The following is a 13746-nucleotide window of genomic DNA, read 5'->3' as shown; positions in this document are numbered from 1 at the left end:
GAAACAATCTAGGCACACTTGCTTTGATAGGTGTTGGTACTTTCTCTTTCTTTTGGACCCAACACAAACTAATTATGTTTCATGTACCTCTCTCTGCATAGAGCATAGATGTACCATTAATAACCATTCTTTTATACAGTTTTTACCTAAAAGGAACATCTTGCTCCCAGAATGCATAACGGGATTTGAGAATTAAAAAATACAGGACGTTGATAGTTCTGCTCATCACAGAAGTGACACAAAACAAACAGAACAGACAATGAAGTATACACACAGACATAAAATGCAGCTGCATGAATCCAGGATCTGTAGGAAAAAGTGTTGTATACAGGAGAAGACAGCAGTATTTCAGCTCATAAAATAAAAAGGAGCTCACACATGGGAGTCCCTGCTTGTTGTGAAAAGACACTTCTAACCACTAACATGGCCTTACATACTGCTCTCTTGGGTGGGTTCAACTTTTTTACCATATTTCACTAGTGAAAATATTTCTGTCTGAAATATACGCTGAAATATATGTTGTCTGAACAGCATAAATATACTGGGTTTAATTCCATTGACTAACTTCCTGAAAATATCCTCTTCCCTTTTGCTTTTACAAAGCTCCATAGAACACCTACTGAGATGGCAAACAGATCAGAGACCCAGTGGGATATACATACAGTGCAACACTTTTTTCCCCACTAACCTAAACCACATGGATAAAACCAAATTATAATCAAATGGCACTACCAAACACTGGTCCCACTTAGTAAGTAATGGCAAATTCATTTAGAACACCTACCTACTCAGGCAGAAGTTGGGAGAAATTCTCTACTGCAAGACACCAGCTTCTCCAAACTACAAACATGCATTTTCAGAAAGTTCAGAAGCTTTTAAAAAGCTCTTTCATCCTTACAAGCTTTACTGTGCTTGTTACATGACATAACTATTTAACTATCCTGGGCCTGCATCTACTGAACTCTTTAAACTACTATTTAGCTATTCTGGGACTGCATCTGGCAGTGGCAGCAGCAAACATAAGACCACATTTTTTTTTTTCCATAGTATTTTGCAATGCTGCCGAAGATTCCCAAAACAGTTCTGTTCAGAGGTGATGTGTCTATATACGGACACACATACATACTATAATAGTGTAGTATCAATGTACTAAATACCTAATAACACAGAATACGTTTTATATAAGGCTGTTATTTACCTAAATTAAAAGGAAGTGGGCTTACACTTTATGTAACTACATTCAAGAGAGCAAAAGCAAGCAGATTTACAAGTGGGTTACTGCTGTTTCCATAAACAGTATGGATGAAAGAACTGTAGATTAAATGCTGCTGGGGACTGAAACAGTTTCCTTCCAGTTTTAATGAATGTTAAGGGGTTTTTTTGATGATTGCTATGAATAAAGTTGCAGAAAAATATGGTAACCTGTATGAATCATGCACCTTGTGTTGGAGTTCTATTTATCTGCATTCATAATTGATCCTACTCATGGAGAGATGCTCAAACTGTATTTGCATTTGTTCTTGAAATGAAATATAAATTACAAGCATTGTGTGTATAAAGGATAGCTTCATCTTTCTATTTAAAAACTGATGCTTCTGATCTATGGTTACTTAATTCAGGAGCCACTCATTTCATGTTGCATTTACAGCTGAACAACAAATAAAGTCACAACCACCATAACACCCAATTAGCTTCTAAAGTTTCACAGCTGTTTCATTTTACTCCTGAGTTTTAGCAAACACCTACTAAAAATGGAGTGAGCCCAAATTCTGTGTTTTTAACTGAAAATTTTGCTTGCATTCTGCATGCACAACCATATAGTCATTTGAACATAGAGTCATTTTGGGATCAGTTTGCAAAGAGAATCTGCGTCTTAACAGAAACACTGAAATCTGTAGAAAAGTAACAGTATCTTCTGTAGGTAGAACTGGAATTACTTTATGTAACCCAGGCAACTACACCTTTTCATCATAACATTCAGCTTCAAGGCCTTTCTTTCCATATAGCTGAATTGCAAACATGTTTATGTGCATGTATAAGCACCTGTATTAGATATAAAATTAGTGACACTAAAAAAAACCAAAAATATTATAATGGAATGAAAGTAATTTATTTTCCTGCTAACACAAAAACCTGTCCTCCTGGTCTGCCAAGTCTTGCTGAAGCAAGAGAATAAGAACTCAGGGTATGAAGAGCCAGATCAAGATTGCCTTTAGCTCAAGCTGTCAAATATGAAATCTCACACACATGATATCAAGAATTACTTCAAGAATGATATTGTGATTGTTACTGTCATATAAATTCTACAGCCCATATACATTCCACACAAGACAGCATTTTAAAAAATGCTACCTTTGCAATTAAACACGTGGAAATTTTTCTCCCATATTTCTGCTTGCCTTGACTATACTGCTAGTAGTTAATGGCTGCTAGAACACTGCCAAATTCAATATGGGCACCTCAAGACATATGGGACACAAGCAAGTATCAGAATAAAGGACATGTACTGCATTTTGTTTTAAGGAGAGTTGTCATTTAAATCACCAGTAAAAGCAACATCCACAGACCAGTACCAGTTACTAAGTTACTAAGGCACTTAAGTTTGTCCTTTACAAAATCATAAAAGAAGCAAAAAAGGGTATGTTATATTCGTTAAAATAGAGATGCAAAGTGCATATATGCATAGCTGGTAAGAAGCAAAAAGCAACCCGATACAATGATGTAAACCAAGAGTTGGTTGATGTTTGTGGTTCTCACACTTCTACATACCGCAGTTTGAACTGAGATCGAGCTTCCCCACGTTCTATTTGAACCAGCTCATTGTAGCAAGCAGTTACGTTGCTATTCTCCATGAATTGCTGGAAGACAAATAAAGAGTGAATGAAACAAATTGAAATGGATGTAAAATGTTGCTCCTGTTCCTGCATCTAAATCTCTAACCTGATAAAGAGAGCTGGTATGAGTCAAGCAAAAAGGTAGTAAAGCACCTCTCCTGTGAGGAATGGCTGAGAGAGCTGGCACTGTTCAGTCTGGAGAAGAGAAAGCTTAAGGGGGTCTCATCAAGGTATATAAATATCTGAAGAGAAAGTGTAAGAAGACAGAGCAAGCGAGGGGTTTCCTCTGGACATGTGGGAACACTTTTTTTCCGGTGAGGGTGACTGACGACTGGCACAGGTTGCCCAGGGAGGTTGCAGAGTCCCCATCCTTGGATTTATTCAGAAGTTGTGTGGGCGCTGTCCTGGGCAACCTGCTTTAGGTGGCCCTCCTTGGGCAGGGCAAGATGACCGCCAAAGGTCCCTTCCAACCTCAACCATCCTGAAATGCTGTAGAAACAAAAAGCTGTAGCTGTACCTTTTGTGTTGAGTAATCATAATTTCCCCAGGAATGATTTTATAATTCTTAAATCAACATGGCTATCTAACTACATAGCTAATGCAAAAATATGCTAAAACTTCAACTGTGAATTTTCCCATTAGGTTTTAGCAACTAAGTTAGAAACAGATGATCTAAAAAAGCCCAAACACATCCTCACACAAAACCAATATTGCCTTGATGTTGAAGTTTGAATATTTGTTGTTAATTCAGAATATAAATGTAATACCACATAGACATAAAGCATTTGTGCTAAAAGAAGAAAACAGGAAACCCCCAAATTTAATTTGTTTTCAAGTAAATATTGTAGCTGAAGTATCTTTTCTCCACAAGTGATCTAACAGAATTATCACTCAGTTCAGAAGTGTAGAAATTTAAGGAGCATTCTGACAACAGTTGAAAGCCTTTTATATACACCAGACTGGGCACAGAGTCCTCTTGTTGTTAGGCAAAAGCAGTAAGCTGAAAGCTCTTGTTCTTGGTCCTGCTGAAATCAGAAACTTTAGGGTGATACAAAAGAAGTAGATCCTCTGACTTAAGTTAAAGTTTACTGCTCATTAGTAAACTTCTGCTATGAAGAGCTAAATTACTTGTTTAGAAATACATGCACTGACTATTTTTCACTAAAAATACCCATGCAGAGGCAAAAGGCAGCACTCAAACCTCTAAGGGACAAAGAACAGCTTTTAAGGAACCTGTGCTTCTGTCCTGTGTGAAAAGTTGTGTTCTGGTGACCAAAGGTTTAATCCTAAATTGCCAGTAAAATGTAAAAAAGTAAAATTAAAAATAACCATGAACACAGGTCTGCTTCCCTACTTAATGTTAGTATCCTAAACTATTTCTGTAACTCACTTCACACATATGTGAACATGTAAACAAGTGAACATACAGGAAACCAAAAGGCAAAATATCAAGTTGGCAGCAGCAAAGGTGCAAATGATGTCACATTTTTGCATAACAAAACTACCTGCAAACAAATTTGTCTTCTATATCAATGTAGATTTAGATTTTCAGTTTTAGGGTGCTCTTTTAAATATTTAAATATGCTTGTGCTAAATTTTAAACAATATAAAAATAAATCTCTCAATAATGTAAAATTTAACAATGATGGCAACTTATTTTACAAACTAAAGTTACTAGAACACACTAAAGCTCTTTATAAGTGAAAATCTATAATAATGTTGTTTATTGAAAAAATTTAGCCACTGCTGTTCACTGACAAAACCCAAGGAATATCTCAGCACAAAGCTTTAGCTAAAAACCAGGAACTGCAGCTTGTTGAAGTGCTAAACCTGCTCTTAACTGCTGTACAGTTTTCTTCAGATGCAGAGAATATTTTATTTAAGTTTATAGTACTAATGCCATTCATTCACTGGCTCACTCAAAGATTAGAAATCAATTGGGACTTGAAAAAAGCACAAAGCATTTCTATTTCTAATCTATGCATCTAAATGAGACACAAGATGAAGATATATTAGCTCTCAAATATTAGAAGGTAGACAACAATTCTTTTTAAAAACTAAACATTTATTTTGTTGCAAACCAGAAAGTTCTAACAGTGACTGGTGAATGACAATCAACATCTCTATGGAAAAGAAGTTCAAAATACAACACAAGATTGCAAGTGAGTAATTGCAAACATTAAGATCCTGTGTTGGCAAATTTAAATCATAGTTAAAAATCAGTCAAAAAGCCAAACAACTTATTTAAATTAGCTCCTCACATTTAGGCCAGTACTATTAGATTTATGATGTTGAGATGAAATGAAATCAGTGTAATAAATGTAAATAACAGTGGTGTTAATGCAGAAATACAAAATCAGTTAATGATATAGAGGAAAAATTAGAAGATGTAATAAAACAGACTTACTTGAGGTGGAAGAAAAAACATAAATAATTCAGTATAAAGCAAAATGTCAAAGGAACAGATGACATTAGCAGAAAAGACTCCAGAAATCTCTAACTATTCATAAGCTCTTTTACTATCAATAGTGATCCAGATCTGGATAGTGATCAACATTACTGATTTCATTAGAAAACTTATTTCTTTAGGATTACTTACAATACATAAACATGTAAGTACATGTGAAGGCAACAGAACATTTTAAAGCAGAATAATCAGCTGTTCACTGCATGAAAAAAAATTAGTGGTTATTTGCAAGAGTTTGGCTAGGAAAAGATTGAAGGCATTCCTTGAAATCTTTAGATTCAAACCTGATGTAAAAATCTGGGTTTGTCTATGAAAAGATCCAAAGGGTGATGGATTAATTAGCTATAAGCTAGGACTCTTTGCTAATGAAGCTGGAGATACTTTTAGAAGAGAGCCACCACCTGATGGAGTGATTGCATTCAATGTTTGGTTTAAAGAGGAGAAGAAAGATGAGAAGGACAAATGCTGATAGAGTGAATAATGATAATGTAAAATAAAGCTACCAGAAAGATTGACTATAAAAATTAAAAGAGTGAGAAGAAACTTAGAATTTAAACAGGTATAATTCTCCAAAAAGAAATTTCATTTTGTTTCTGAGGAAGAGATTCCCTGCAAATACTGCCTCTCAATTTGAAGAAGGGTATTTAAAAAATCTTTTTGTGTATTTGGTTATTTTGTGTTAATTCATTTAGTCGTGAGTGATTCCCATCCAAACAGAAGTAATTCCTATTTCCACCTGAGAAAATAGGATCTTTGACAGCAAGTGTAGTTTACAGGCTTAAAAAAATGGCATGAGGAAATTTTTATATTAATCAAGCTCTCCAATAAATTTGGGCCAGCTAGAGGAAATAGTTAGAACAGCTGTCAGGTACAATACTTTCCAAGATGTTTCTCAGAGCTGCACAGTGACACCTGTATTTCTAGCCAGCTGTACACCTACAGTTATAGCCTAACTCACAAAACATTGTCCTGCATTGTTTTTAAATGAAACACCAGACCTGAGAAGAAATAAAGATTTATTTGACTCCTTTGTTTTTTATTCTTTAAACCTTTTGTTGGTTTTTTGTTTGTTTTTGTTTTGTTTTTTGATTGTTTGTTTCTTGTTTTGGTGGGGTTTTTGGGTTTTTTTGGTGTGTGCTTTCTTTTTTTTTTTTTTTTTGAGAAAAACCTGTACTAAAAAGCACTGTCATTCTTGGTTGACCTTTCACTTAGCCTCAACGGTTCCAATTTTCAGAGTACCTATGAGCTTTAGAGAGAGCTTTTTGCCTTTAATGCTTTTCCTTCACAGTCCCTTGCAGGAGAGGCGATTACCTCTTTTTGGAGATGTTCTGCAAATGGTGACTCTGTTGCATGTTCTTCGTTGTGAAGAAATCCAGGCTAAATGAGTCAGCTCGGTTACTGGACTCGATACAACCATACTAGCATGAGATTCCACCTACTTTAATTCCCTTCTTCTCTGATTTTCCTCAGCACAGTTAATTGCCCCAACCCATATAGAGTTAATTCTCCATAACTACAGCGTCCACTGGTGTGCTTCTATTGCTTCAATATATAACCTTCCCCACAAACACCTAACTTTAATATTACAGCTGATTTATTGGATGTTAACATAACATTAAAATCCATCAACAGTGACACACACAAATGCAGCTGAACACATATTTTCAGAGCTGAGAACTCCTGCCTTCCCACTCTCCTACAAGGGTGTTTTGAGAAACATCACAGTTATCTTCCCTTTGGCTGCCATTAAAGACAAGTGTCTAATGCTGTCCTGAGTAGAAAAGATGCAAACCAATACAACAGACCTCATTAGAAAAAAAAAAAAAAAATTAAAAAAAAATTAAAAATTTCTTCTTCACATCAGGAGGAGCTGGACTAGGCTTGTTCCTTTAGAAGAGGAATCCCAGCAGTCTGAGTTGCACAGAAATGTGACTAGTCTCCTGTCATTGTTTTTTTATTGCAGCCATAAAAAAACACCAGCCACCACACACCCAAAACACAAGAAGTTAATCTCAATATTTCTCCTTATTCTAGAAGGGTTAATTGGATGACAAATTCTCTGACTTCACATGCTTCTTAGATACACACCTGAAAAGAATCCTCAGTCAACTGCCACTAATGTCTAACCAATAAATTTCTAACAGAAGCAAATATGTAGTTTTGAATTTGAGATTTCTTAGATATGTATTTAAATACACAACTAAATATGTAATTTATACATACCCTATCAAAGCCTGCATTAAGAAGGGGAAGAACTGAAGTCTCTTCTTGGTCAGCAGAGCTACAAAACAAAATCACAACATCATACAGATTGAAAAAGACCCTTAAGCCATTGAGTCCAACCATTAACCTAGAACACTAACAAGCCCACCACTAAACCATAGCCCTAAATACCACATCTACACATCATTCCAGTACCTCCAGGTGGTGACTCCACTACTTCCCTGGGCAGCCTGTTCCAATGCTTGACAACCCTTTTGGTAAAGAAATTTTTCCTAATATCCAGTTTAAACTCCCCTGGCACAAATGGAAGCTGTTTCCTCTTGTTCTATCACCTGAGAGAAGAGGCCAACACCCACCTTTCTATATCTTCCTTCCAGGTAGTTGTAGAGAGAGAGAAGGTCTCCCCTGGTTATCCTTTTCTCCACAATAAACAACCCCAGGTCCCTCAGCTGCTTCTTGTGAGACTTGTGCTTTAGACCTTTCACCAGTTTGGCTGCTCTTCTTTGGTTATGCTCCAGCACCTCAATGTCCTTGTAATGAGGGGCGCAGAACTGAGCACAGCACTCAAGGTGCAGCCTCACCAGTGCTGAACACAGGAGCACAGTGTTCACTTCCCTTCTGCTGGCCACACTATTCTTGGTACAAGCCAGGATGCTGTTGGCTGTCCTGGCCACCTGGGCACACTGCTGGCTCATATTCAGCCGGGGGCTGACCAGCATTCCCAGGTCCTTTTCCTCTGGGAAGCTTTCCAGCCACTCCTCCCCGGGCCTGTAGTGTTGCCCAGTGCTGTTGTGACCCAACCCTTGGCCTTGTAAAACCTCATGCAATACTCTTTTATAAAATACATACATAAAATCATACTTTTACAGAAATTGATGCTAGTTTTCTTTTATAGGTATTTGCAGCTATTACTACAACCTGATAGTCACTCCTACAGCAAATTTGACAGAGGCACTACAGATGTTCTGTGTCTCTTCACAGACACACAAGGCATGAAAAAAAGAAATAATGAAGAAGAAAAATAACATTCTGTAATATTCTGTGAGAAAGAATCTAAAAAACTGTTATTAAGTAAAAAGTGAAGCAAGTTGTAAAGTCTTGCTCAGCAGCAAAATCTGTTCTCTAATTCTGAAGGAATAGTCTTCTGACACTCCATTTCCTAATGTTTTAATTGAGATAGGAATTTAATAAAATTAAATTGTATTCAGTAGTGTGCAGGAATTTTAACAGGGACAGAGAAGGTATCTTCTCCGAAGGCATTTGGTAAAAATGTATTTAAGTAAAAAGAATTCTGCCTGATCACATGGGATATGAATTACTGAATAAAGATTTCAAGACAACATAATATTAAACTTACTCTGTAAGGCTTGCTAGGAAGATACTTTCTGTTACTGAATAGCTATTATACATAACATTATTATAAAGTAAAATAACAATTTGTCATGATACAGTAATACTTACATGGGTGGAACCACAGCAAGTATTACAGTGTGCTCTGATGGTTTTGTGGCACGAATGGACCTGAGGAAACAAAAATTTCTGTTAGACCATGTTTTCTCTGTGTTACTCTGAGTACAATCACATACAATGTGAGTACTTCACATACAATATAAATGAAAACCAGGAATGAGAGAGGCTAGAAAACAGCATATCACACTGCCAAAACCTACCTATTCCCTTTGCTACAGGATTCCTCAGATTTTGCTCAATGTGGCAAAGAGGCAAGAGCAGAGGGCATGAACAGCAGTTCTTCAGATACACGCTTATAACCTAGGAAAGGTTTTCCCTATTTGCACAGCTTATTTGGAACAGACTGCCCCAAATGCATGGGTTGAGAAAGGTAAGACTAGATAATGTATTTTCAATACTCATTAGCTAACTTAAACAAGAATTTCCACCAGCTTCTCCCATATTTACTACTGTTTTTCTAGATACTGTGAAGTTTTCTTTAGAGGACGGGAAGTGGGTTTGGGGCATTCCAATAAGAAAAGATGGTATAGCAAGTGTATATGATAGATTCTAATTTATCAAATGCCAGATAAACAGAATTTTATCACTTTACATACTATTGAGAAACTGAAAATATATGACCAACTTTCAGAAGAACATTCCATTCGCCTTCTATTTCCTATGGAGAACTATTCTCAGTCATGTCATACTGACCTGAATAAACAGTCTTTATATTTTTTTGTTGGTAATCTAGAAGAATGGCCATCAGCACAATTATTTGAATGTTAAAATACTCCTTGACAGAAACATTGCAAATTTCAGCTCATGATGGACTGAGAAGTAAAGAATGGTATACGGCACAAAATGAATGCTTCAGACAAAACAGTGTATTTTAGCCCAATACTCAGCACTTGAGATCTAAGAAATGATGAGGCCATGTCATATCGACCAGAAGAGTGATGTGAACTTCTGTGAAGAGCTGGAAGTGCCTGACTCAGTGGACAAACACATTACTTTGACACCCTGCAGCTTCAAACTTTGCTGCAGCAGTAACCCAGGAAAGAAGCAGGTACAGACAGAAGGGAATAAGAACTCCAGCTTATGCTCTGCTAGAAGTCTGTGCCTGGATACAACTCTACAATTCATCTTTGCTAAAAGTGCATTTTTCATATTGTTCTCCTCCTACAGACATATGCAAACCTCATGACCTCAATCCCTAAATTGTATTTTATTATATTTTTGAGGGTTCCTTTTTTGTTTTTTCCCCTAACCACCTTTATTGTTAATTTTTTTTTTTTTTTTAATTATGAGGTTTGGTTTTGTGCATCATACTCTGAAATGCAAGAGAAAAATAAGGTCCTTTAGGTTACCTGCATATATCTTCTGCATCAAAATATCTGGAGCTCCTGTGATCTATAACAATTATTTCCTGGTGTTTATCAAGAAAGCATCCGAGTGCTGACTCTGGAGTCCGGGCAATATTGCACCTGTACCCGGCTCTGTCACAAGCCCACCAGAAACCATCACTTTGGCTGTCTTCTTTTGCAAAGATCAGCAAAACCTGGAAAACATGCAAAGCAGAGTCACCACATTAAACATACAAAACAGTTCTCTACTTGTTTCAAATATTAACACTTCTGATTGAGAGATCAAACTACAGACTGTAAAACAGCTGATGAAGTAGCACAACATTCTTAATGGGTAGAGTAGTTATGAAAAGGAAATCAATTGTTAACTGCATAGGACTGATCTTTAGGACAAAAGCAGCTGACAGATGATGAGTTGCTTCTCACTCATGTTCAAATTCAGTCAGCAGTGACACAAAGCAGGTGAGTGAGTGTTCGAACACCCTGGTCACTCTCATCAGGCCATCCCAGCTACAGACACATTTAATTGTAAGAAACTGTCTGAAATGCAATTGCCTTAATTATTGCTCCTTAGAGACAAACCATTAGCATAACACGGTTTTATTCATGATTTCTTCTTTGATGCACAGCAAAATGGATGTAACCCATATTCTTTCAAAACTGAAAAGAACAACAGTCAAGCAAGTATGGACAGGGCTGAGTAAGGAAAAAAAACCTGATTCAAACACCACAATATTTACCCAACAGATTGTCCCTAATTATGTAAATACATGAGGTAGTTTTGACAGCTTCAACTGAACAGTAGGAACAGCTCACACAAGATTAGGTAGGATGTGTGCTGAGGTGCTGCTTCTAAAAACCCAGGCGATGCTGTAGGAAGTCTGCAAACTACCACACAGAATACAGGCTGAAAACAGCTGTATTTGTGTTCTGCTTACGTGAAAGAAAAAGGTTTTAGGAGAGGACAGATTTTTCATCTTTGCCCTGCAATGAACATATTGTCAGCATACAAATTACACAGCTAGAACATGACTCATGTAAACAACCTCCTTCACAATCTGCACATATTTACCACAGCATCTGATCACTAACTATGACACCCTGTGTGACAGATGAAGAAAGAGGCTATTTTAGTGCAAACATGCTGTGAAAAAGAAAGTCCTCAAAAAGATGGAAGTTTATCCACAGCTATTCAAATGGCACAAAAAGGCAGCAGCCAGAGAATAATCTATGTATAAAGGAAAATCTGCTCATTTCACAAATAAAAGTCACTCCCTGGCTTCACTGGCACAAGCTGTCTGAGCAAAATACAAAAAATTTTGCCCCAAATGTTTGTGAGAAAGGTCAATAACCTTTCACCTGTGCTGCAGCTTTGGTGTCACCATGTGAAATTCAGCACCACCAGTCTAGAAGCTAGGAAAGGTGACCATAACTTTTCTCTCATCTTCAGTTCTCTCAGTTGTTGAATTCTAAACAATAAAAAAATCAATTTACTTTCCTCTAGCAGGACTGCCAGTGAAGATTTCATTAAACAATGGAAGAAAATTATGCTCAAAATTTTCATGAGTATTAAGATAATAATTTAAAATGTTTTAGAGTAAGTACTTTTAATTGCAGTTAACCAGAGGGATATTTGGGTTACCGCCATTTAACATCCAAGGTAACTCTTGTCACTCTACCTAATCCTTGATTTTTTCCCAGCCACAGAAATGTTGGAAAGCAGTGACATGGCTGAACTGCTGATTTTGTGAATACTTGGTAAAGTCCCTACTCTGACACGATCTTCTGTTTTATGTGGTCCACAGTTTGATTGCTACAATATGATTCATAAAACAAGGCATGTGGGGCACATTTATTGTATCTTCCTTCTCTCAACACTAGAAATAGACAACTGCAAATTGCAACAATTTACCAGCTGTAAAATAATGGAGTTTAATTAAATTACTCTATCTCCCACTGGTAGCTAATTATTAGTGTGTGAATCCTTCTGAGGATATTAACTTTAAAAAAGTTTTTTAAAGCGTTATTGCCTTGTCTTCTCATTAAATTTGTATGAAGCTTGCTGTAAACCACCAAAAAGTAATGTAACTCCAAGTATATTGCAAGACACGCTCTCAAAGTCAAGATAAAAGCATAACATTTCATATAAACAACTCCGTCATGGAAAAGCTTACATTCAATATGTTTTTCTTGTGCCCTATTGCTGGTTTCTTGGGAGAAGATATGGACAGACAGCCATAGAGAGCATTAAGGTCTCCCCCCAGCCTCCTCTCCTCCAGACTTAACAATCCCAGGTCCCTCAGATGTCCCTCATAAGTCTTGTGCTCTAAACACCTCAGAACCATACCATGCCTATTGGCCAGCCTTGGTAAAAATTGGGAGAGTTGTGCAAGCTGCATATGGGGAGAGATTTGGAGGACTGAATATGGTAGATTTGCTTTGAACTCTTCTCCTTCCCTCTTAAAGGCACTAGCACCTGGGCCATCAGGTTTGTCCTCCAACACAGAGGGTCATGAAGGCCCCTGAGGAATCTATTAAGTGGTTTCTGGTAGGTCACAGTGAAAATAAGGTCACGTCTCAGACAAAATAGTACAGGCCATTTCAAGATTGGCTCAGGTGTCCAACAACAGCACAAAACATGCACCAGAATTAAATTAATACCACTTGGAAAAGCTCTAGCAACTAAATTGGCATACTAGGCAATAGTGAACACTAGACATTTAAAATGTGATATTCAGTAACTGTTTGCATTGCATAACTCCATTGTCAAGATATGATAAAAGATTAACACACAGTTTTTAAAGTGCATATATGTGTGCAATACTTGCCAAATTAGCAGAGACAATGTGGCTTCCACAAACAAAAGAGGTAGTTACAGAATATGTTTTCCCTTTACTGTAAATAAGTTAATGTACATCAATATATAGATTAGCTAATATATATGTAGATATGTAAATATCTATATAAAAATCTTTAGTTAAAGGTTTTACTAAAGGTCTGCTCTCTGCTTTACTTAACATCTTCTATAGTAGCACCATAAAATCTCATCATTGTAATGTAAGGACAAAAGAATATCCACATCTGAAAACACGTAAAGATAATATAAACAAATAGTTTGATCAGATGAAGTCATCATGAAGACTGAATGCTTAATGAAGAAGCAAAAATGTAAAGCTTTATGATCCACACAGACAGGATTTATTTTCCTTGAGAACAGCATCTCTTCCGCATGTTGGTTTTTCCTTTCACAGCCATATATGGGGAAAAAAACCACCAAAACCAAAACAAATAAGATGACTGGTGACTAAATGTCTCTTTATGTTACAGAGTTAAGTGACCTAAAAACTTAATTCAGATGAATGCGGTATCACTAGAGCAGTGTAAACGACTTAGATTATTTAATTTC

At 36.7% G+C, this 13746-nt stretch overlaps 1 protein-coding gene across 3 annotated transcripts in view; it reads right to left on the bottom strand.

Annotated features, from left to right (window-relative positions):
- PDE8B (phosphodiesterase 8B) overlaps nt 1-13746 on the bottom strand; it is a 66635-nt gene that overhangs the window by 24130 nt on the left and 28759 nt on the right. For all 3 annotated transcript variants that reach the window (XM_071731967.1, XM_071731965.1, XM_071731964.1), the window contains exons 3-6: nt 10344-10534; nt 8986-9045; nt 7525-7582; nt 2770-2858 (exon numbers count right to left, since the gene is read on the bottom strand). In XM_071731967.1, the coding sequence (XP_071588068.1) occupies nt 2770-2858; nt 7525-7582; nt 8986-9045; nt 10344-10534 (398 nt within the window). The remainder of the gene's footprint in view (nt 1-2769; nt 2859-7524; nt 7583-8985; nt 9046-10343; nt 10535-13746) is intronic.

Source organism: Heliangelus exortis, chromosome Z (genome assembly GCF_036169615.1).
Source record: "Heliangelus exortis chromosome Z, bHelExo1.hap1, whole genome shotgun sequence".
Taxonomy (NCBI): Eukaryota; Metazoa; Chordata; class Aves; order Apodiformes; family Trochilidae; genus Heliangelus; species Heliangelus exortis.
The sequence above is the reverse complement of the archived record's forward strand: the minus strand, read 5'-3'. Positions and strand labels throughout refer to the sequence as shown.